Raw genomic sequence first — 24,416 nt, 5'->3', positions numbered from 1 at the left:
TTTGAGATATGTTTATGGCATTCACGTCTACCCGGGATACGCTGCTGCGTAGGCAAAAAAGTTGGTACTTCAAAAGGAAGCACCTACTTCTAGCAAGAAACCATTTGTGCTCAAATCCTCAATCCTACCGATAAGCAAAAGCTGAATAGCAATAACAAAACCTGGGAATTAGGGTATTCTCCTTGTTGATGTATGGTTGGGAAACTACAATCTGAGTATTTTATTATCATTTTCCGCATTCCTTGTGTATACAAATCGAGGCTAGAAACAAAATTAAAGCTACAATTAAAATATGTCATTCTGTAGTTGCTTCGTTGTTTGGTAACACAGAGTGTTCGTTTTCCGTCCATACACCTTCGGCTACGCGGACGATGACGTTTTTTCCATTGACACTGGATTTTCCACTTTTCCCACAAAGAGTACGGCATCGGAATCCTGATCTTTGATGTAGAACATGAACGGTCGGTTGGCCTCGAACTGAATGGGCATTTCATCTATTCCAAATTTGTTTACCAGTTGGATTTCTAACAAAAAAAAAAATAGAAACAGAAAGCGTTGATTTACTAGAACCATCATTTGCGCATGCTAGTAATCAATTTGTCGTTAAGTTTAGAAGGTTATCAGTGTTTGTGCTAGTTGCACGTATACCTGTTGCTGCGAAGGCCAGTGTTCCTTTCTCGTTCACTTCTATGCCGGCCTTCTGAAGCATTGTTGATACTGCTAACGTGGAGTTTATTCCTCCGGAAAGCTTTGGAAGTGCAGCATCACTGGTGAAGATTTCGGTGATTCCCAGCTGGAAAAAAGACGCACAACACTTATCAGTGGGAATTTCCAATGCAATGTTTTGTTTGTGTCATGCCTTACCCTTATCAGAACATCATTAAGCATCGTACTGTAGTCGAACTTATATTTGGGAATTATCACTACAATTTCCTCCCGTTGCAGGTTTGATTCGAGCTTTCGCAGATTTTGATCGGTTAACGATTCAACCAGTTTATCCAACGACCGATTCGCATAGGGCAGGACGATGGTCATTGAAAAGTGACGGCCTTTGTACGGCAACCGCAGCATTTCCAGCTGCATGTTCTGATCGTCTAGGTATTCGTAGATGTCGGTCTGCTCCATGAACTCTGTTTGAATAGTGGCGTTTTCCGACACGTGGAAGGTACGCATTTTGTTGAGCTCTTCTTTAAACGAATTCCTCCACGAAGCTTTTAAAAACAAAGCGTTGACGATCACCATCACCGAGTCCTCAATGAGTTCTACAAATAAAAAATATCTATAATTATTCATGTCTGTAAACCCAAAGTTTCGTCAAAACCTTCATTCACCAGATCTTTCAAGTGTCCATTAGTGGCTTTGGAGCACCATTCGTTGATTTTACTAGCTGTCTCAGCGGAACTGTTGAACATCACCGACTCTATGCTGGTTTTGTAGCATGACTGCACCAAATCGGAATAGTCAGCCGAGACATTGGCTGCCGTGTGGTCCACAAATATCCGCGTTCCGACGTTGAATTGGTAGTTACTGTTTTCTTTCTGACAAACAAGAAACACGAGAAAAATCCGTTAGCTGTGAGCGAAGCTCTGAAGCTGGGAAAAAATGGCATCTAACCGTAGAGCTTTCCAAGAATTCCTGATATAAGAGACGGTTCTTTTCCAGATCTGAGCCCGCAAGGACAAGCGACAGCTCCTGTCTGGTTTTGCTGTGTTCTTTTGATGCTTCGTACAGCAGAGAAAGCAACAACTTTATCGAGAACGGCGAGAAAATGATATTTTTCTGTTCATGGTGAAACACTTCCTGGAAAGGGATATTTTATCATTACTTGAGCTCGATTCGTTTTATGTTTTCATACATACCTTGACCAGCTTCCAGTCAAGATCATTGTTAAGGACAACTAAATCGGGTTGGTTTTGTAGATGGTTCGACCTATGGTTTCCCACACTCCTGAGTGTTGCTGAAGTTGTTAACAGGACTGCAAATAATGAAAGGTTGAAATATTATAGTTGAACAGCTTCTACTTTGATCAGCTTTATAGCACAACTGATTGAAAGAAAGAAAAACATCATATCGCTGTTAAATGTAATCAATCAATCAATTCCTGAGGCCTTCCCCCACAAAATTTGATCTTTTAATTGGTCGGCGTTAAGTCAGAGGGGTATCAGTAGGTCGGCTCTAGAGGCACGTCAGAGGGGACTAAGTAACAAAATTGACGAAAATTAGATTTTTAGGGCGTTTGATAAAGAATTACTTAAGCTACTTAGAACATTCACCCAATTTTCTTAATGTTACAATTAAAGAGAGTTACAGCACAATTTTCTTTTGATTGAACTGCAAAAATCGATAATAGCGTGCAGTCAGAGTGGACCATATGCTTGATGTCAAGAGAGTTGAAAAAAATGTGTATTGGTTAATATCCAATAAATGAAATAGTTTATCATCAAAATGTGATACGTTTCCAAATTGTATGACTCCCTAACGCATTTTCTGATGATTATTGATCAAGAAAGCATGTGAAATTCCATTTTATTATGGTCAATATCGTATTTTACAGATCATCGTGTTGAAGCATATTGTGGCATTTCGCGTGCAGACAGAGCGGACCATGTGTCTCTAAGAAAAAAACGTTGAAATTACATTATTCTTCGTAATCCTTTCCAAATCAAAATATGTTTGTTAGGTAGCTGTTGGGCATCACATTGAAATGTATTAATACCCGTTTCATGAAGAAATTGAAATTGATTTTACCATTCCTTGTTGTGCGCTCGAACGAGTCGGTTGACAGGATCCCGATCTCTTCACACGGCACCTTTGCGGATTAGTTTGATCTTTTTCCCCACCGCCCGCGTGGGTTTTTGATCGCGTTTATTTTCGGTTCAGTGCAAAGTTTTGTGCTCAGGTGAAAGCGCCATCGAAGGAAGCGAACCGGGTAGACTAGATCTGCCAGGTATCGTGCCACAAACAGCGAATAAAGTCACTTCGGCATTGTAGACTTTATTACTCCGGCAGCAGCATCAACACAGCAGGCGTTTATTCCCTACCTACGGTTGCGGACGGTCAGCTGCTGCAGCAAACGGATAAGTAGAAAACGTTTATCATATACCTATAGGTATACCTACTCCGCATTCAATTGTTGTTGATGCTTTGAACTAGTGTTTTTTCCAAGGTCGTTTTTTGCTGGCTCCACTTCTGTCTCTCTCCCATTGCGGTTTGTCGATAGGGTGTGTCAAAAATATCGTTTCGCAATAAATATAAGTTTATCCTTTTTTTCTTTAATTCACACCAAAACTAAATATAGCATTGAATATTGAATTGAATTGGTTTATTATTGATTTTTTCCGCTTTTTCCGCTTATATTGAAATCCTACGGTTGAGTACTCCCGCATGGATGATCCGAATGGAGGCGGATCGCCTCCTAAAGATATTATTGCTCGGACGCGGTTTTACCAGCCATCTTCGCCTGGGCCTTGGGTTGTCTATTTCCGGCGCAAATGCAAACCTTTGAATGTGCTCTCAATCTCTCGAGAGCTGACGCGTAAGTATCCCGGGACTGTTATTCACCAAGTGAAACAGTCCAAGCTGCGTGCAACCGCACCTAGTTACAAAGCAGCAAATGAAATTGTCCAGCACGAGTTGTTCTCATGTGAATATGCCCTATACATAAATGCACGAGAAGTGGAGGTGGAGGGGAAGATCCTCGACGAAACGCTGACCTGCGATGACATCAAGACCGGCGTAGGCCGGTTCAATAATAGGTCGATCGCTGATGTGAGTATTCTTGATTGCAAACCTCTTCAAAAGGCATCCATGGAAGGTGACAAGAAAGTTTACTCACCGTCAGGGTCTTTTCGAGTGACATTCCCAGGCTCCGTCCTCCCGGAATTTGTTGTAATTGATAATGCTTTTTACACAGTACGTCTTTTTAGGCCGAAGGTTTTTAACTGTACCAATTGCAAGCAGTTTGGTCACAGTGCTAGCTTTTGCGACAACAAGCCCCGTTGTGGCAAATGCAACCAAGCTCATCTCGACGAGTCTTGCACACAGGAAGCTGAAAAATGTAGCTACTGTGGTAAAGAACTACACGAGTTGCAAAAATGCCCGGCCTATAAAAAGCGTATTCAAAATGAGAGTCGCTCCATAATTAAGCGCTCCAAGAAGACATACGCGGAAATGGTGAAATCATCGAATCCGCCCGCTATAATGTCTGAGTCAGCTGTCCCTGTTGAAAATCCCTATCAGGAGTTGTCTTCCGATGATCAGGACGATGGCGAAACTGATGAGGGTGGATCCTTTTCGGAGGTACACGCATCCGGAAAAAGGAAGTCACCATCTTCCCCGGGATTGCGCCGAAAGGTTTTCTTAAAGTCTTCCCTCAACAGTTTGACAACTACCAAAAGAGGCGGAGGGAATTTAAAAACTCCGAAGAAGCAGGTCTCTGATGGTGCAGTTCCTTGCTGTAGCAAGGACCTAGAACCTCCGCCTCCAAATGTTAAGTATACTTCAAAAAGAAATTCTCGACAAGGTGGTAAGAAAAAAGCCACAAAAGCTCCTCGAATTTCAGCAAAACCTATCAAGCCCAAACGAGGACTGTTCACTTTTAGGGCACTTGTGGATCGCTTATATGATGCCCTCGGACTTTCCGACTCCTTCAGAGGCATACTAGACATTTTTCTCCAAGCAGTAGAAGAGTATCTTCGGAATTTGACACAATCATGGCCCCTCCTTGCTTCGATCATATCTTTTGATGGATAATTCATCAACCGAGGTTCAAGATATGATCACTGTACTACAGTGGAACTGTCATAGTTTAAAACCTAAATTAGACCTGTTTAAATTTTTGGTTCACAACTCTGATTGTGATATATTTGCACTTTGTGAAACATGGCTTTCTTCTGAAGACGAACTCAACTTCCACGATTTCAACATTATTCGCCAGGACCGAGATGACCATTACGGAGGAGTACTTTTGGGGATCAAAAAAAGTTACTCATTTTATAAAATTCCAATCCCAACTCATCCTGGCGTAGAAATCGTCGCTTGCCAAATAAACGTAAAGGGTAAAGATCTTTGCGTAGCTTCCGTTTACATTCCTCCAAGAATTTCAATTAACCGCCGTCATCTTTGGAATGCGGTTTCTGCACTATCACATCCAGTTTTAATTCTGGGTGATATGAACGCACATGGTACAGGGTGGGGCGAACCATATGACGATAATAGAGCGGCCATTTTCTATGATTTGTGCGACGATTTCAATTTGAACATTTTAAATACAGGTGAAGTGACACGTATCGCATCTGACGGCAAAGAAAGTCGTCTCGACCTATCACTGGGATCAAGTTCACTATCATTCGATTGCTTGTGGAAGGTAATCGAGGATCCTCATGGTAGTGATCACTTGCCCATTATAACCACCATAAAGCATAATAGTGAAAGGTCAGTCCAACCAGTTCAGGTTCCTTTTGACCTCACAAGGAATATCGATTGGCAAAAATATGCAGAAGCGGTATCTTTTGGCATCGAATCATTCAACCCCCTCCCACCTTTGGATGAGTATCGATTCCTGTCTGAACTGATATACAAGAGTGCATTAGAATCACAAAAGCGACGAGTTCCAAGTGCAACTTTCAAAAGAAGACCAGCCATACTAGGCTGGGATGATGATTGCACCCAGTTGTATCTTAAAAAATCTGATGCTTTCAAAGCTTTTCGTAGGCATGGTACTTCAGATCTTTTTCAAGAGTATGCTAAGCTCGAAAGACAGCTGAAGAACCTGCTGAAAGCGAAAAAGCGTAGTTATTGGCGACACTTCATTGAGGGTCTCTCAAGAGAAACTTCAATGACAACGCTTTGGAGAGTGGCTCGCAACATGCGAAACCGCTCTTCTTCTAATGAGAGTGATGAATACTCCAACCGTTGGATATTCAGCTTCGCGAAAAAGGTCTGCCCAGACTCAGTCCCAGCACAACCGATTTCTTGGGAAACATCTTCAAGAGACGGTTCTCTGGACAGACCCTTCACTATGCTGGAATTTTCTATGGCTCTTCTTTCATCAAATAATTCCGCTCCGGGACGCGATATGATCAAGTTCAATCTTCTTAAGAATCTCCCAGATATCGCAAAAAGACGATTACTAGACCTGTTCAACTCATTCATGGAGAACAACATTGTTCCGCCAGAATGGAGACAGGTCAAAGTAATAGCTATTCAAAAGCCTGGTAAACCAGCGTCTGATCATAATTCATACCGCCCAATTGCTATGTTATCATGTTTAAGGAAATTGTTAGAAAAAATGATCCTATCGCGACTCGACCATTGGGTTGAATCGAATAAATTGCTTTCAAATACACAGTTCGGGTTTCGCAAGGGCAAAGGAACAAACGATTGTCTAGCGTTGCTTTCAACAGATATTCAACTGGCCTATGCGGAAAAGGAGCAACTGGCTTCAGTTTTCTTGGATATTAAGGGTGCCTTTGATTCAGTTTCCATAGGAATATTGTCAGAAAAACTGCACAATAGTGGACTTCCAGGAATTTTAAATAATTTCTTGTATAACTTGTTGTCAGAAAAACATATGAGCTTCAATCTCGGGCAACTGACAACTTCCAGAATTAGCTACATGGGCCTACCCCAAGGCTCATGTTTAAGTCCCTTGCTTTATAATTTTTATGTTAAAGACATTGATAGCTGTCTGGAAGGACAATGCACGCTAAGACAACTTGCAGATGATGCTGTGGTTTCTCTAAAAGGCCCACATGCAGAAATGTTGCAAAGACCATTGCAAAGTTCCTTAAACAATCTGTCCATTTGGGCAAGAGGTTTGGGGATCGAGTTTGCTCCGCAAAAAACTCAATTGGTTGTGTTTTCCAGAAAGCGGAACCCAGCCCAACTGAAACTCAATCTTTTGGGAATAGAAATCGACCAATCTTTGACTTCGAAATACCTTGGGGTCTGGTTTGATTCAAAAGGCACTTGGGGTACCCAAATTAAGTATTTGGTGCAAAAATGTCAGCAAAGGATCAATTTTTTACGAACAATTACCGGAACATGGTGGGGTGCTCACCCGGAAGACCTCATAAAACTTTACAAAACGACTATTCTCTCTGTTCTCGAGTATGGCTCTTTCTGTTTCCACTCAGCAGCAAACTGCCACCTAATAAAATTGGAACGAATTCAATACCGTTGTCTGCGCATTGCCCTCGGCTGCATGCACTCAACGCATAATGCGAGCCTAGAGGTCCTGGCAGGGGTGAAACCTCTTCAGAACCGCTTCTGGGAACTCTCGCTAAGGTTACTTATTAAATGTGGAGTGAGCAACACACTTGTAATTGAAAACTTCGAAGACATGCTCAGACTGAACACTCAGTCGAAATTCATGAGAATCTATCTGTTCTACATGTCATCTGACATAAGCCTCCCAGGTTATAATCCTCCTCGTGCACACTTCACCAATGACAGTTCCTCTGTTAAATACGATCTGTCCATGAAACAAGCTATTCATGGAATACCAGATCAACTTCGGTGTATATCTATTCCTCGCATTTTTAACGAAAAGTACCAACATGTCAATTCCTGTAAGAGATTCTTCACTGATGGGTCTCGAATTAATGGATCCACTGGCTTCGGTGTCTTCAACGAAAATTCCACCGCCTTCCGGAAACTTCAAGAACCTTGTTCTGTTTATGTTGCTGAACTGGCAGCAATCGACTTCGCTTTGGGGATGATTTCTAACATGCCCGCAGACCATTTCTTCATCTTCTCGGATAGCCTTAGTTCGATTGAGGCACTTCGGTCGATGAAACCTGTAAAGCATGCATCTTACTTTCTTACAAAAATAAGAGAGCAGATGTATGCACTGGTCGAAAGATCATACAAGATTACCTTTGTATGGGTCCCCTCACATTGCTCAATTTATGGCAATGAGAAGGCGGACACTCTCGCAAAGGTGGGCGCACAGGAAGGTGAGATCTATGATAGAAGAATTTCACACGATGAATTTTTCCATTTAGTTCGTCAGAGTTCTCTTCAAAGTTGGCAACATGATTGGCGAGATGGCCAACTGGGACGGTGGTTACATTCTATTATTCCTAATGTTTCTTTGCGAGCGTGGCATTACGGTTTGGATGTAGGTCGAGACTTCATACGTGTGATGTCAAGACTTATGTCTAACCATTACTCGCTAGGCGCGCATTTGCATAGAATAAATCTTGCGCTCGACAATCTTTGCCCTAAGTGCGGTTCCGGTTATGATGACATCGACCACGTAGTTTGGCAATGCCCGGATAATGACGCCTCCAGAGCGCTACTATTGGATACCCTTGAGGCCCGAGGTAGACAACCCTTTGTTCCAGTAAGGGATGTGTTGGGAACCCGCGATCTAATCTATATGCGGTCCATTTATGAGTTTCTTCGCATGTGTTGTATAAAGGTTTAATCTCCCTGTATTTTTTCGCTTCAGTTTTTTTTCTCTGTGTTTTGTCCTTTTGTGTTTTGTTCCTGGCCATCCGGCAGATGAGAATCCGTGACAAGCCCATGCCAACACCAGAGGCGACGCCAAAAGCCAAGATACCTCCCGGATGTGCTACAGCAAACCCTGAAACCTTATCCTGACCATGCCTTTCCTTAAAAATTATGTGACCCGCTAACCTCGAGCAGCCACGAGTACCCTGGCCTCCTCCCAGTACTAACCTTGATATAAGAAAGCAATATCGTTGTATGTAATTGAATACAAAAAAATGAATCTCGGCTCCGTAAAGCGTTGAACGCGATTGAGCCATAAATAAACGAACTAGATAAAAAAAAAAAAAAAAAATATTGATTTTACCAGTTATTCAAGAATTGTGTACTTGGTTCACTCTGTCTGAACGATTTTTTGAAAAATGCCAGTCCTCTGAATAAATTATTATGAACTGTGTAACTACAATATTTCAAAAACGTGCCGAACTATGAAAATACATTCAAAAGTTGTTAGCTGTTAAATGTTTAAGTTAAGAATTCTTTAATAGCTCATCAATTGACTACCCTTCATGTGATATTGAACTGTTGTACTTGGTCCACTCTGACTGAACACAAAAATTGAAAATGGTAATCAACAGTGTAATTACAGAAATATCAAATTTAAAACTACCGGCTCACATTATACACTACTCCTATTAACTGTTGTCCTACTTGTGCATTATTTTTTCATCAAATATGTAAAAACTTGAGTGTGAACTGTAGTTGGTTGAAGATTTTCCAAAAATCGTTCAGTCAGAGTGGACTAAGTGCAATCAATTACTTAGCAATTTCTCGGTTTCAAGCTTTATTTTACGTTTTTTTGCGATCAATACAGAGCGATGCTGTGATGAATAGTTATTAAGATTTATGGTAAAAAATCAAGATCACTTGTTGAAAAACTCAAAACTTATAGAGTTGCAAACTTAAAAGTCGTTTTTCTAGAAATTAAGTAAAAGACACATGGTCCTCTCTGACTTAACGCCGACCAATTTTGCATCTTATCATATTCGCAATACGACCAAATACGACTGGAAAAAGTGTATGTAAACTTTACCAATTTGGCAACATACGTATTCTCTAGCAGAATATCAAAAATCATCGAAAAAGTGATTGAACAAATTACCTTTTGTCAGATATGGACTAGTAATTTGATTTTATTTACATGATGTTTCGTTAAATTATATTTTTATTGGCTCCTTTGGCTCAGTACCTTTATGAACAAATTATCTTTGGGGGGTCAACCCATAAAGCGGTAATCGTGCATGTAGCGGTCTCTTTGAAACATAGAATATCTTCGTGCTTGTCAAATAACACAATTAAAATATCGATTGGCAATAACCCTTTCGTGACGAATCAGTTCAATTGTGCTGTTGAGCGATAACAGTTTTGCACATTTTTTCATCTGTTTATTCTTTGTTTCATGTGATATTAATTATTTTAATAGTTGAGCCATTACTTATACTTGTATGTGTGCAAACAAACTTTCATTTACATTGCTAGTGAGATTTACCACAATAATATAAAGAAAAAGTGGACATACATCGTAAACAAGAAAAAGTTTTATCTATCGCATTTTTTTAATTTTTTATTTATCTAGGAAGCCGAAGTTAGGAATCGAAAAATAATGAGTAGTTCTTTCAATTGAGGAACAACAATTGTTGTTTTAATGGAAAATCTAAGAGTTCTGGAGAGCCATAGTTGAGCCATTTGTATGGAGATTTCACTTTTTTGCGCTCCGTCTCGAAACGGATAAAAGCTCTGTAAATCTGCTGATGAAACATTAAGCTGAGAGGCAGGTTTTGTCCTGGTTAGGACTTATCACAAGAACTTAAAGAAGTAAAAGCACCCAAAATTCCACACGCTTAAATATTTCTACACACCGCATGTACAATCCTTACACACTTTGCGGCATCGCTTGCAAAGCAGCCACAATATGTGAAAATTATGTGTAAGCCATATTCACGCCATGAGTTGATGACCAGTAACACATTTTTGTGCAACCGGCTTGTGTTGACAAACGCTTCAAAATACGAGAGTGTCAGAATTCAACAAATCATAAAGAAAAACTTAGTTGTAGTAAATGTAGGTATTTAATTTAAAATTAATAAATCCAGTTTATCTTGGGTTCAATGCTGAATGTAAGCTAAAACTTGCATCGGTTTTACTTCTGCAACTGGTTTTTATTTGGAAATTTACACTTGAACGGAATCGTCACCGGCAACTGACCCGATTTGAAAGTTCCACGATTTGAGGCGGACGGACGTTCCCGACTTGATTTTTGTGCTGTTAGACTATGTACAACTACAGAACGGCCACTTGGAATGGTCACTCAAACGGCCGGCAGGATCTGATTGGATGCCACCATAGACTAACTTCGATCATCAAATCAAAAAATGCACAAATGTGTAACCGTTACACATTTTTGAACGGATCGATTTGAGCGTGTGGGTGATTTACATCAGCAAAAAGGAATGAATAGGAATTAAATGAGATTAACATTTAGATCCCTGAAGCGCAATTAGTTTTGAAACATTAATGAAAATTTTATAATTGTGTGATGTGATAGAGTGAAGGCACTGTGTAGAGCTTTCTTCCGGTGTTTTGATTGAAAATGTGGCGAATTTGAACCAAGATAACTTGGCGGGGACGTTGGTGTGCACATTTAGATTGTGAAGATTCAATGCCGGAAGTGTTAAGCGCATAATGCAAATAAATCAACACGGAAAATTTCTTGCGGACATTTCTTGCGAGTACATCCGAAATAGTAAAGGTAATGCTGCTGCTTATGGAAGACACAATGTTACAGTGTTCCAATAATCATGTGAATGCTGCGTTTCATCACAGTTCAAGTGGAAAAACCATCTGGCTGTGTGTTAGGAATCGCATGATGGACGTATTTGGGTAACATCATTTGGTACTGTAGTTATAATTAGTGATAATTTTGAAATATGTATTCCTGTAATAGTGGGAGGGATAAGTATTTTCTTTTCGTTTCAGAGAGCGAGTAAAGGCGCTTAAGCCTAGGCATAAGGGCCAGGGCATAAGGGGTAAATATCTATGTCCCATCCCAGGAACCCAAGGACCAAGGGGTGACATTAACATTCTTAGCAACGTCACTCCCACCGTTAATGTTTCATATTTATGCTTCGTATACGGAACGGTTGGTACGAGATGTCCCCGTTCTTTGATTTCAATAACAATAACAACGCTGCACAGTAGGCCTGGCCGCTTTAATGTTTGTAATACATCTTAGATGTGCTGCAAGGATTAATAATGACAAGAAAAATGATGGAATTAGTCGATTCTCTCATTTTCCAGGATTCCTTCAATGAATGGCTGTGTATGTGTAGACTAGACTAGACTAGATAAATGAAAATCTTATAATTGTTTATAATCTTGATTTTGAAAATTTATTAATGCTCTAACTTTTTTTTTTCTTTTCAGGTGAGATACACATATACGAGACACATGTTGATACAGAAAGGACTGTATGTATATCCCACTAATAATCATAGTGATTTAGATAGCTTACAGTTGTTTATTATTATCGTTTAAGACAAGCACTTTTATATGCTGCCCTAGAAACAATTTGAAATTCAAATAGTTTTTCGGGAGGTTCTGGAAACTGCCATAATGTCAGGACTATTTTATTTAGGTATTATAATGATTCTAAAAAACTCATCCAATCAAATGTTATTGAAACATCGCTTAAAACTATCAGATTCGATTTCGTAAAACGAAATATTTTGAATGAGTCGTTAATTGGGTTCTTTAGGGGTATCCGGATTATTTCATAACCGGGTTCTCCACCCAAAAATTAGTCGAAATCCAAATTTTCATAATTTTTGGAGTCCGGGAACTATTTTTAAAATGCATTTAAAGTTTTTAGGGGGATTTTTTTTTATTTGGGTCGAACTGTCACTTTATCGATTGAACTGTCATTCTATCCACGGAAATTTAAACTTAATCGATTGAACTGTCATTCTATCCACGAAAAATTGAACCATCAAAACAAAGGTATTGGAATCCAATAAAATCACGTTATACTGAAAAAATAAGCTCTTTCGATTAGGCTACAGAAAATAGCAATATTTTATCCACTAAACAACGCAATTTAGGTATTGATTGACCAATAGACTGGGTCAACAAAATTGTTTTTTTTTGTAACAAAGCTTTTTCGATTCCTTTTGGAGTCCAAAACAACTGTGCAAAATTTGGGAGCGATTGGTTGCGTCCCCGTATTCTGCACTGCGATTGAAATTTGTATTGAATTTAGTTTGGAAAAACTTGGTTTTTCGCATTTTGCTCCTAAATTGATTTTTTTGTCTAAAACAATCTAACTAATGACGTTGAAGTATAGTCTAGGATATGCCGAAAAACTTTGCCGAAGACCGCAAAGTGATCGAACACTTGTGAAAAAAGTTATAATGTACAGATTGCCCGGTGGTGCTTAACATTTGAGGGGGTCAGAAGCAGAGGGGTGTAAGTGACCAAAACTCGATTTTGAGATATTGAACAAAAACTTTGACATCTTATAAAAAAATCAACAATATTCGAAAAAATTGGATTCGCTCCGAACACTCTACTATCAAGTAACTCCACCATCTGAGATGGAAACAGACATTATATACGCTGTTTTTTTGCAGATAGGAAAATTTGATTTTTTGGGTTAGTGTCACTTACACCCCTTTACCACCAAACTGTTGACTTACACCCCTTTGGCACCAAACAAGTTCTCAATAGGCCATATACTCTACATCAGTGATCCTCAGCCTAACTGTCTTTGCGGGCCAAAATTGAATTTTGAATAGAGAATGCGGGCCGCAAGTCGTTCAAGAGTTTATTTTCAACTATTTTCAAGATTCAACACAAAATCCATTTGTCGATTTTTTGGAAATATTGAACAAGATCTAAACAACATTTCTGAGTTTTTTCTGCAGCTTAGGGATTTCCTGAAAAGTATATCGAATCCTTTATTTAAAACAATTTTGGAGCTGTGAGGTTTTTTGAAACTTCGTGAATTTTGAGAAATTTCAGAATTGTTTGTAGGAATTTCAGGGTTCTCGGAAGAAATTCACATAAACTGCCTGGAGATACTACATATTGTGGAAATCCTTGATGATTTTTTATGTTAATCTTGTGTAATTTCTTAGAGAGCCAATGAAAAAAAACCTGCAAACATGATTTTCTGAACAATGTGTGCAAGTATTTGTAGCCTATATAGAATATATATTTTAAGAAGAATTTCCAAAAGTATTGCTACGAATGAAGAGAATCTTACCCAATCTTGCCCAGGCGAAAATTGTAAAATGGTTTTGAATAGTCTCCTGGTAGAAGTGTTGAAATTTTAAGTTATATCTATTACAAGGAATTTTTTTTATTCACAATGACTTAACCTAATTTACAGCTCTATTGTCCACTGGGGCACTACGTGAGCAATTTCAATTGACAGCTGCACTTACATTTTGTACAGCGCCTAGATTCTATTCTACTTTATCGAACTGTTACCTTTCTGCTGCTTTCATTGTTTCTACTTTATACCTAGTAGAATGATGAGCACAAGGATGATGATGGATGGCCGTTGTTTCTTTCCAGTCCGATTGGGGGTCCATTATGAGTAGCAGTTCGCCGATGTCCAGGTATCCGGGTCCGTTAGAGCCATGGGGCTAAGAAGAGGGTCAGTGTCAGTTGCTCTCGGGGGAAAAGCAACTGACGAAAAAATGCAAGTGCCGGGGCTGGGAATCAAACCCATGACCATCCGCATATGAAGCGAACGTGTGACCAACTACGCCACGGGCCCCGGCTGAGGAATTTTTTAGCCGATAAAAACCAAATGGTCATTATTTTAATTTTATTTTCTTGAAATTAAACAAATTACTACTGACAAGTTCTGCCACAACTCCAAAATCCATGGAAGAGAATCTGTAAAATTTATCCTAAACACATTATTCAAGCGAAACACACAGTTTCGAATGTTTTTGGAACAAAATTCGAAAAATTAGTATTTTACTGTATGTAAAACTTTCAAAAATCTTATTTCTTTTGAAAAAACCTCCATGATCAGTAGTTAATATTCACTCTCATGAAAGTTTTAAAATATATTGATATTTCAGATTTTCAATCTGGAATCTATGAGTGGGCCACTTCCTAATACATTTCAAAATCAGCTTGCGGGCCGCACAAAACCTGGTCGAGGGCCGCATGCGGCCCGCGGGCCGCTATTTGGTGACCACTGCTCTACATGTAGACTCAAGTAGTACTATGAATAAAATTGTCCCTAAAATGTTTAAGGGCCTGTTCATAAACTACGTAGACTTTGAGGGGGACGGGGAAGTCTGGTGGAAGTCTACGGTCCTTACAAATTTCGAAAATTTTGTATGAACAAAAGTCTACAAGGGGGGAGGGGGAGGGTCTAAGGTTGCCAAAATCAAGTCTACGTAGTTTATGGACAGCGTCTAATTTCGTTTTAAATGAATAATGCAAGCAACCATGATGATGTGGAAGAATCATTTCTTTTCTGAATTCAAAAAGCAGATGAAGTATTGAGAAATTAAGAAAAAGCCCTAAATTTAACCCTAGTGGGATGTTGGGATTATGACCCAGGCTTTCTGAACGAACACTGCGCTATCGTGATGCGTCTAGCGTAACATAAAACCTTAGTGACCATTTTGTCGGATCATTGTTACGTCAGTAAGGACCTACAATTTAATTATCATAATATTTTCAAAAATGTAAGTTTTTTTTTTTAATTTTTAAATGTAAATAAAAATACATTTAAACCTGATATATTGAAAAGTTAAAAATTATAGTAAACCGGCTGTGCGGCTTTTCGATACACAGCTCCATAGAAAAGTCCCCCGTTATGTGTATTGGGGCCTCTGTTGCTAGTTAATTTGTCAAGTTGTTTAAAATCTTCCCCGGCTCGAAAAAAAAACTGGCATGCAAATGTTCACGCCAATCGTTTCAGATATTTCCGAGTCTATAAGGATAATACAGACAGACAGAAACTCATTATTAACCCGGGAGCGGTCGTGTCGTGTACTGAGTACACGCGCCATGAAAAATACACGCTTGTGGTATACAACGTGAGCGTGACTTCGCTGCAGGTAGTCGAAGACGCGACTGCTCGAGGGTTAAATGTATAAATTGATAGGCTTGCGCTACTAATACATGTTTTATCCTTCCAAATTATGGAAATCGCAAACAATACGATTTAAAATCTAATGATTTATCATACGGATTCTAAAACAGAGCCTCAATGACACTATACACGACGTAATGATGCACTTTTAGTGTAATACTCCCTGACAGTGGTTTCCAACGAGTATATACTGAAATTTGGAGTTTAGACGTCTCACGATTTCAAACGGTAATTTGTTAACTGCCCTTCGTTTCATCCGTGTTTGGCAGCCTTCTTTTAGGAGAAATAGACCTAATTTTCCATAGAACAAGACTGCCAAATACAGCCGAAACGTCGGCTAGTTAGCAAAGCACCGCTTGAATTCGTGAGACTGTACAAAATTTTGGTAATTCTGATCTTCACGATCGTCATAAAATCCTAAATTTGGGAATGAACAATTGTGAATAAAATGCAGTGTTGTAATTTTAATTGGTACATTATCGTCATTCGTACTCACGATGTGCAACGAAAAGAAGGTGATATTGTCACTTTTTTGTGTGAAAAGTTCAGCAAAAATATCAGTCAATTAATTTACTATCGATGTTTGCGGCTAAGCCAGTCGAGTGAAAGTTTTACCTTATTCCAAAAGCTAGACTTTGCAAATACTGGCGTGAGTGAGAAATGGATAATGAGAAGGGCAAATGACGAAAAGGTAACTTCCCCTCTCAGTAAGACTCGAAATAGTACAATACCATCACTGCCATTATTAACTTGAGAATTTAAATTGATTGAAACAATGTTGAGCAATACTTCATGAAAATATAATAAATTACTTACACCCCTCTGCCTCCAAACAAATCTCCTCAACGGTTAAGCGTCATATTTTCAATCAATGTTTAAATATGCTCAAACATTTTTTAAAATTATGGGTCTTTGGCAACAAGCAAAGTTGATCTCGTAGAATCACGTGCGATATTTATCTCAATTTTGAGTTTTTGGTCACTTACACCCCTCTGCCTCTAACCCCCTCATTTAACATGTAAAGGAATAACATCAATAATAAAATCTCAAGTTTTGGCCTACTTTGCGGTCTTCGGCAAAGTGTTTCAGCATTTCCTAGGGGCCTGTCCATAAACTATGTAGACTCTTAGGGGGGACGGGGGGGTCTGGCCAAAGTCTACGCTCCATACAAATTACGAAAATTTTGTATGAACGAAAGTCTACGAGGGGGGAGGGGGGTTCTGAAATAGCCAAAAATAAGTCTACGTGGTTTATGGACAGCGCCTAGGCTATACTCTAACGTAATTAAATACATAGTATTAGACAAAAAAAATCAACTTATGAATAAAATGCAAAAAAGTACGTACTCCCATACTAACTTCCATACAAATTTCAATCGCAATGCGGAGGACGGGGACGCAACCAATTGCTTCCAAATTTTGTACAGTTGTTTTGGACGCCAATACAGATTGAAAAAGCTTTGTTCCGGATTGATGCGATCAAATTTAAAGTTTTTCCATACAACGTTGACCCACTCTATCGACCAATGTACCCTTCGATTGCTTAAAAAAACATATTTCCATTAAGTATGCTTGCAATCAAAAAAGTTCAAAATCGCATAATTTGCCCTATAAATTGAGGTATAGCTCAAAATCGTGAGGCGCTGGAGCAAATCTGAGCCTGGATTCGGATTCTGCGGCCCAAAATACGTCGGAGACACGTTAATGGTTTTCTTGCTGTGTTAGTGTGAAATTTAGCGGTTTGCTGTATCGCGTAAAGAAACCTTCGCAGGAAGAAAACGTCATTCAACTCAGTGAGACAACGGAAATTTTCAGTGAAAAAAGCAATATTTGAATCTTAAAGGAGGAAAAGGCTTCAAAAGATATAATTTATCATTTCAAAACAAATTCATATTTCAAATGCGTCTGAGAATTATTAAAGTTGACAAATAAATAAACATTCTGCAACCAAAGTTGCGCCAATAAATTTCAGTCTTTCTGACCCTTAAAGATTAGGAAATCACTAAACCGATTCTGTACGCGGTTTTTTTTTTGAGCCGAGAGAGGTGTTTAAGATCGTCACCACCTTCTGGAAAGGGAGGGCTTGTATACAAATGAAACATGAATTTCTGCCCAACTAGAGAACGAATCAAGCAAATGGAACCAAATTTGGCGTGTGAGAGTTTCAATAAACTTCAAAAAAACTGTATCTCATTCAGATATTTAAAAAAAAAATAATCACAAAACCTAATGCAAAAAACAACAACAAAATATGTTATGATAGTTCTCACAAATTCTTAACACAGTTAGTTCGAAAATAAACCACTACCACACAGGTATTTGGATTTTTTTAACATAACATTCGGATAAACAATAGCTCGAAAATCTATTTCATATCTAAATAAAATCTCAGCGTTGTCTGTCTGTCTCTCCGTAACGTTTTGAAATATTTCACCAAAGTTGTATCAAATTTCTGAAAACTACGAGAACTTTCTAGATGTGTTTTGACTTTCTGGAAATAATAATGAGAAGAACAACCTGGAACGTTCTGGAACATAAATATTCTTAAAAATTGAAGAAAATTCTAGTTACTGAAAGTTCAAAAAAAAAGAAGAAGAGCATTCTGGCATGTTCAAGAGAGTATTGAACTTCTTAAACTTTTGAGAATCTCCTTTAAATTTATGGACGCTTCAGAGAGAAGAGGAAGGACCTTCTGCATTATTATGGAAAATCTTCTTCTTCTTCTTGGCGTAAAGTTCCAACCAGGGCAAAGCCTGCTACTCAGCTTTGTGTTCTATGAGCACTTCCACAGTTTTCAACTGAGAGCTTCCCAGACCGATGACCACCCATTTTGCATGTGAATATTGTGTGACAAGCACGAATGTACTGTATGCCCAAGGTAGTAAAGGAAATTTCCATTACAAAAAGTTTCTGGACCGGCTGGGAATCGAATCCGTCACCCTCAGTAGATTCCTCGAACTTTTTAGGTGTTGTTTAACGTTTCAGAAATTAATTTCTCAAATGTTCTGGAACATCAAACTTTAAAATATTTATGGAAATTAGGAAAATTCCAAGAACTTTCGAGAAATTACTGGACGTTCCAATAATAAGAAAAAGAACCTTCTGGAATGTTCTGGAACAACAAACTTTTTAAATTTACAAAAACTGTCCGGGAGTTTGTGAACATTCCAAGAAGAAAGAAAAATAACCTTCAAGAATGTTCTGGAACAACCAACTTCCAGTAAAAGATGACAAATCCACTAGAATATTTTGGAACATCAAATTTCCTCAAATATCTTGAACTTTTTAGAAACGGCAAAAGGTTATTGCAACCATAACAAATTGCAAATGCTCCATAGAAAATCAAAAAGCGCTTCATAAAAAGTGAACATATGTTCCATGAAATTGTGCAATGTTACCCATAAATAATTGAAAATGTTCCATACTTTATAAAAAATGTACCGATAAAACATAAAATTTTCTCATTGAAAGTGAAGTTTTGCATCAATAAATAATACTGAAATGCTCCATATTAAAACACAAATGCTCCATAGAAAAATGCAAATCTATATATATAAAAATGAGTTTGAAGTCCCTTTGAGGCAACAAAACTTACGAACGGGTGAACCGATCAGGATGACTTATGCAGGGTTTGATTCGTATTCATAGTGGCTGTGTTTATATGCAGAAAAAGTTACGAAAATCATTTAAAAAAGTATGGAAATTGGGAAAATGCTGGTTTTTGATTAACCGGGAACAAATTCAGCGTGATCAAAATTAAAACAATCTAGAGTGCGTTGCTGCAATGCCCTTAACAGTTGTCAAACCACCGCAGCTTGGCAAGACAAAGTTTGCCGGGACAGCTAGTGCTCCATAAAAAATTAAAATTGTACCCATAGAAAATTGAACATTGCATCATAGAAAAATGAAATTGCACCATAAAAAATTGAGATTGCACCATAGAAAATAGACAAATGCTCCATAAGTATTATCAAACTGCACCACAAAAAATACAATTTGCTCCATGAAAAAATTAAAATTCTCCATAACTTTAAACATTTGCACCACTAAAGCAGTGCAATGTAAAGCAATTCAGCCCTGTCGAATTAAATTATGAGAATATGCTATCTATGGAGGATTTTCAATTTGTCATGGAGCCATTCATATTTTCTATGGTGCAGTTTGATAATACTTATGGAGAATTCATCTATTTTCTATGGTGCAATTTCAATTTTTTATGGTATAATTTTATTTTTCTATGGAGCAATATTCAGTTTTCTATGGGTACAATTTTAATTTTTATGGAGAATTTGCATTTTTCTATGGAGCATTTGTTTTTTTTATTATGGAGCATTTCAGTATTATTTATTGGTGCAAAATTTCAATTTTAATGAGAAAATTTTATGTTTTACCGATACATTTTTTAAAAAGTATGTAACGATTTCAATTATTTATAGGTAACATTGCACATTTTCATGGAACATATGTTCATTCTTTATGGAGCGCTTTTTGATTTTCTATGAAGCGTTTCCATTTGTTTATGGGTGCAATAAATAGGCTGCCTTTAGAAACTGCTGTAATTTTTAGAAAGAATAGGAAAACGAACCTTCTGGAATTTTCTGAACCAGCCATGGCCCCAAGGAAGCCTGTTCCGAAATTCACGTATTATGATCCCAGGCTGTTTAGATACTGTAAACTGAAGCAATTTTAGAATGATTGATACCGATATTGCTAGTACCTACCGAAAACCCCGTGCATTGTCTAGATTTTCCGGCACCAACGGTGACCGAACCGGTTCAACCGAATATTATCTCGATAGATAAAATTTCTGAATTGAATGAGCCAAAAAATTAATGTCGATGGAAATTTCATGAAGATATTATGATCATTTCAATTTCTTGGGTACCCAGGTACCCTGCAGACATTCTTAGGGTGTTTTGTTTTCGCTGGCCCCAGAACGGTTAAGCGACTTCAGATAATGCGATGTGTACTTGCATTACTGCAAATAATGTTTGCAATCCGGGATGCTTCGTTAAGCGTATTGGGCTAAACCTGGACCTAAAATACTAGTTATCACAGAAAATACTAATAACTCAGACACCTTCAACATGCTCTTATTGAATACCCGTGTGTTTATCTCTTGAGCTTCATGGTCCTCATCCCGAGCAGGAGAAAATAACTAAAGAATTACAAACTGAGGTATGGAAATCCGAATACCTACAACCTGAACGATGTATTAAGAAGCCCTGCATAAGAGGTAAAATACCTACAATAATAACTAGTGTGTATTCTGTGTCAGGATAACCGACTAATACCTTGTCTTGGTATGATACCCCAAGCAACACGACTTGTTTCAAAGCCAGTACCAGCAACATCAGTGCAATTTATTCACTGTTCAACAACAGGACAACAGAACACAATTGCTTCTTCTTTGAAACGCAAAAAGCGCAAATTTTAAATCGTTGTGCAACTTGAGCTAGGGGGAATGATAAAAAAAATGAAAAAATATATTCAGACTCGAACCATGGACACCAGGAGTATTAACCACTCACCTTACACACTACACCAGAAGCTCTGTGAAAGATTTGCTGCTCAATGCACCATAAAAGCTACTGAAGTTACGCGTTACTTCATTGAGCCGACTTTGCCACAAGCTGTCAAAATAAAAAGACGTGCAAGTTTTCCGCAACACATTTGGAACCTAATCTGAACAAACAAACCAAAGTAAGATGTTTCATGTGTGTTACACAGCACATTTAATGCAAGCTGACTGTATTGCCACTTGTGAGGAATATGTAAGCTCCGCCTCCATAAATCGATGTTAAATACGATGTTATTTGTAATTCCTATGAAACAAAGCTGCAACTTAACGATATTCGGAGTTTAAATGCAACTCAACTGACAAGATGGAAGTTGCGTGCGCTTTTATAGCAACTCTTTTAGACCAAAACATAGAAAACCACATTTTGGATGATGTTGCAGGTGCTGCTTGGGACCTGACTTTGCTATGCTGCAGTTATGTGTCAGTTATTCGTTCCTGCTCGGGATGCTGACCCTACTTCCTCTGTTTGTGCAATAAACTTAAACCTTTTAAACCACAGATTTCTTTCGAGGCATTAGAGCACCAAGCAAAGCTTCCACGAAAAAGCATCACGAGGATGACTGTCAATTTCTCTGAAGCATTTTTAACAAAAAGCAACGGTACCATGAATTGAATACACTTGCCAGTGGAGAGTATTTCGGACATCAATCGTACATTTGAAACATCATCCCAAAACCTGTTTGACAGTAAACTTGAGTACCAGTCTGATATGATCTGGGAAACAACTCGATATAATCACTGGTTTTGTTTTGATCAAATTGTTCGCAACCTAATTGTATTCGACCGTACTGGCGAGTTCGTGTAAACAATTTCCTCACGACTCGTCCCAAATGGCAATAAAGGTTCTCCCGGTTCTCCAGACGTGCACATGAGTCAGTCTGTTAGTTAGTTAATTGACTCAATTAGCAACCCAGCAAAACATCATTATTGTCATGATTCGTACCCGCAGCAACAACAACGGGAACGTCTCTTCCGAACGTCTTGGCAAGTTCAAGTTCAGTGTGATCCCGCACGATCGTAGTTGAGCTGACGGCAATCGCCGGCGATCAAGTGGCTATAGTGTATTTGAAAGCGTACTACTGGTTCAGCAACTTTTGCACCGATAGATAGAAATATCCATTTGTAAAAACCTACGCCAATTGATCTGGGTCTTTCCCAACTAGAGAATGTAGCAGGCGATCGATCAACAGAGGTTTGTCAATGACTAACGATCTAGCGAACTCCTGACATTCCAAGAGAATATTGATTTTATAATGTCTATAATTCACTAATCCTTCATACTTACACAACAACGCCACCCCAATCTGTAACGCACTTATCCTAAATCGAGGGCACCGAGCTTGCATGTTTCCGATGAAGGTCATCGGGAGCCTAAATGTCCCAGTTCCGTATTTCTCTGGCCTTCTCTGTTGCGACGAGTGGTGACGTAGTGGCTCAACGTCGGCTTTCTACGCTTCTGAAAGTTTCGTCTACGCTGTTGCATCGATTTCCTACGGGTCTCGGCCGACAATTGTATGCATTGGTCCCATGGGAACTAGACCATGTACCGGGTGCGTTGCGTCGAATTAGTACGCGCGGGTTTGGGAGCTACGCGAGAGTAGCGATAACGATCGCAAAACACAACTACGACTAGCTCAATATACTCACACACCGTGCCGGAGCCTACCGGTATAGTTTCGACTTTACTAACTAACGAACCGCAGGCAACTGCCGGCCGTTAGTACGACAAATATTAGTTTTGCTCCAGCCAGCGCATCACACCACCGACCGACCGCGCCGTGTTTGGGTCGTCTCATTTGCTCTCACCCAGCGGAACTCGGCACCGCCGCGCCGTCGAAGTAGGCGATGATAATACACCGTCTGATGTGATGCCCGCGACAACGACGTGGTTGTGATGGTTATGACTACTACGATGATGTCGTTGGCGGTGAGAGAATGAGAATGACCGGTTCTGGAATTATCGTTGGTTTGCGTGTGGCCGGGGTCGCCGATGGTCGGTCAAACACTCACAATAGAGAGACTTCCGAATGCTATGCGCACATGTTGATGGGGCGGTAATGGTGCAAAATATTTGAATAACAGGTGTGAAAAAAAGGTCAGTGGCCAATTTTGTGACCGAAAGCAGACTGCTGCAGTCACTACTCCACATTATTTTTCTTATGTGCGTCCTAAGATTTGAACACAGAACGTGATAAGCGGATATCGATATTTTAAAAAATTGCTAGGAAGAGCTATTTGCAAAGTAATACATTTATTCAGCCATTCCACTTCGCTTGCATGGAATGTCGTAGTGCTTGGTTAGTTTGTAGTACAGGTATACCTCGATTGGACATTTCAACTTTCAAAAATTTAATGTCTATTCAATCGATTTGGCATAAAATCGAAGCAACATTTTTTTATTTCATTTTTATTTAACCCTTTGGAGCTGGAGGGGTCATATATGACCCCAACATAGAAACGGCTGTATAAATTCACCCATTCGATAAAACAGAATACTGTCTTCGGCAAAGTTGTTGCAAATTGAGGCCTCTAGTAGGGAAAAATGGGAATATTTGTATTTGGGACTTCATTGAAAACCTAGAACATCCCGAACACCATGAAATTTGGATAAACAGAATAATTGACATACCAGTTGTTCTAAAAGCTGAGCGTTTATATGTATTCATTGAGCCTTCGTTAAGAATATCAAAAGGTGTTTTATATTCTGGGATGTTCTAGGTGCTCCAAACTGTCCTTCAATTCTACAAGAATAAGGTTGTGTATTTTCGCCACAAATAATAGCATTGCATAACCTACTGGGATCCGTAAAGCTCTTGACATCTACAATATCATTTATAGACACTACAGGGATATTCCAGGTCAGCCAAACTACCTTGGAGTTCAGAACTTCAGGTTTATACTCGTAACAGTAGCCATATTTGTTGCTTATTAGAGACCTTTGGGATATTCAGGGTCGTCCAAACTGTTATATAATGAAGTCCTTCAAATCTACAAGAAAAACTTTATGTGTTTTGCCATAAATAGTAGGTAATATTGCATAATCTGCTGGGATCCACGAAGCTCTCAAAGTCTCAAATGTCATTTAGAGACACTACAGGGATATTCCAGGTCAGCCAAACTACCTTGGAGTTCAGGACTTCAAGTCTACACTCGTAACAGTGTTCATATCAGTCATACTGAGTAACGCTGCATAATCAACCAC

General features: G+C 38.9%; 1 protein-coding gene across 1 annotated transcript; it reads right to left on the bottom strand.

Moving 5' to 3' along the window:
• Positions 1-205: 205 nt before the first annotated feature.
• Positions 206-23,084, bottom strand: LOC109422959 (serine protease inhibitor 2). The gene is made up of 7 exons (XM_019697860.3): positions 22,500-23,084; positions 1,860-1,975; positions 1,615-1,800; positions 1,322-1,538; positions 865-1,262; positions 649-793; positions 206-524 (listed from the first exon to the last, which is right to left on the bottom strand). Exons 1-7 carry the CDS (start codon positions 22,576-22,578, stop codon positions 361-363), a joined length of 1,305 nt encoding a protein of 434 aa, XP_019553405.2. The 5' UTR covers positions 22,579-23,084; the 3' UTR covers positions 206-360.
• Positions 23,085-24,416: the final 1,332 nt, after the last annotated feature.

This window comes from Aedes albopictus, chromosome 2 (assembly GCF_035046485.1).
Source record: "Aedes albopictus strain Foshan chromosome 2, AalbF5, whole genome shotgun sequence".
NCBI lineage: Eukaryota > Metazoa > Arthropoda > Insecta > Diptera > Culicidae > Aedes > Aedes albopictus.
This window is presented reverse-complemented; position numbering and strand designations above follow the sequence as displayed.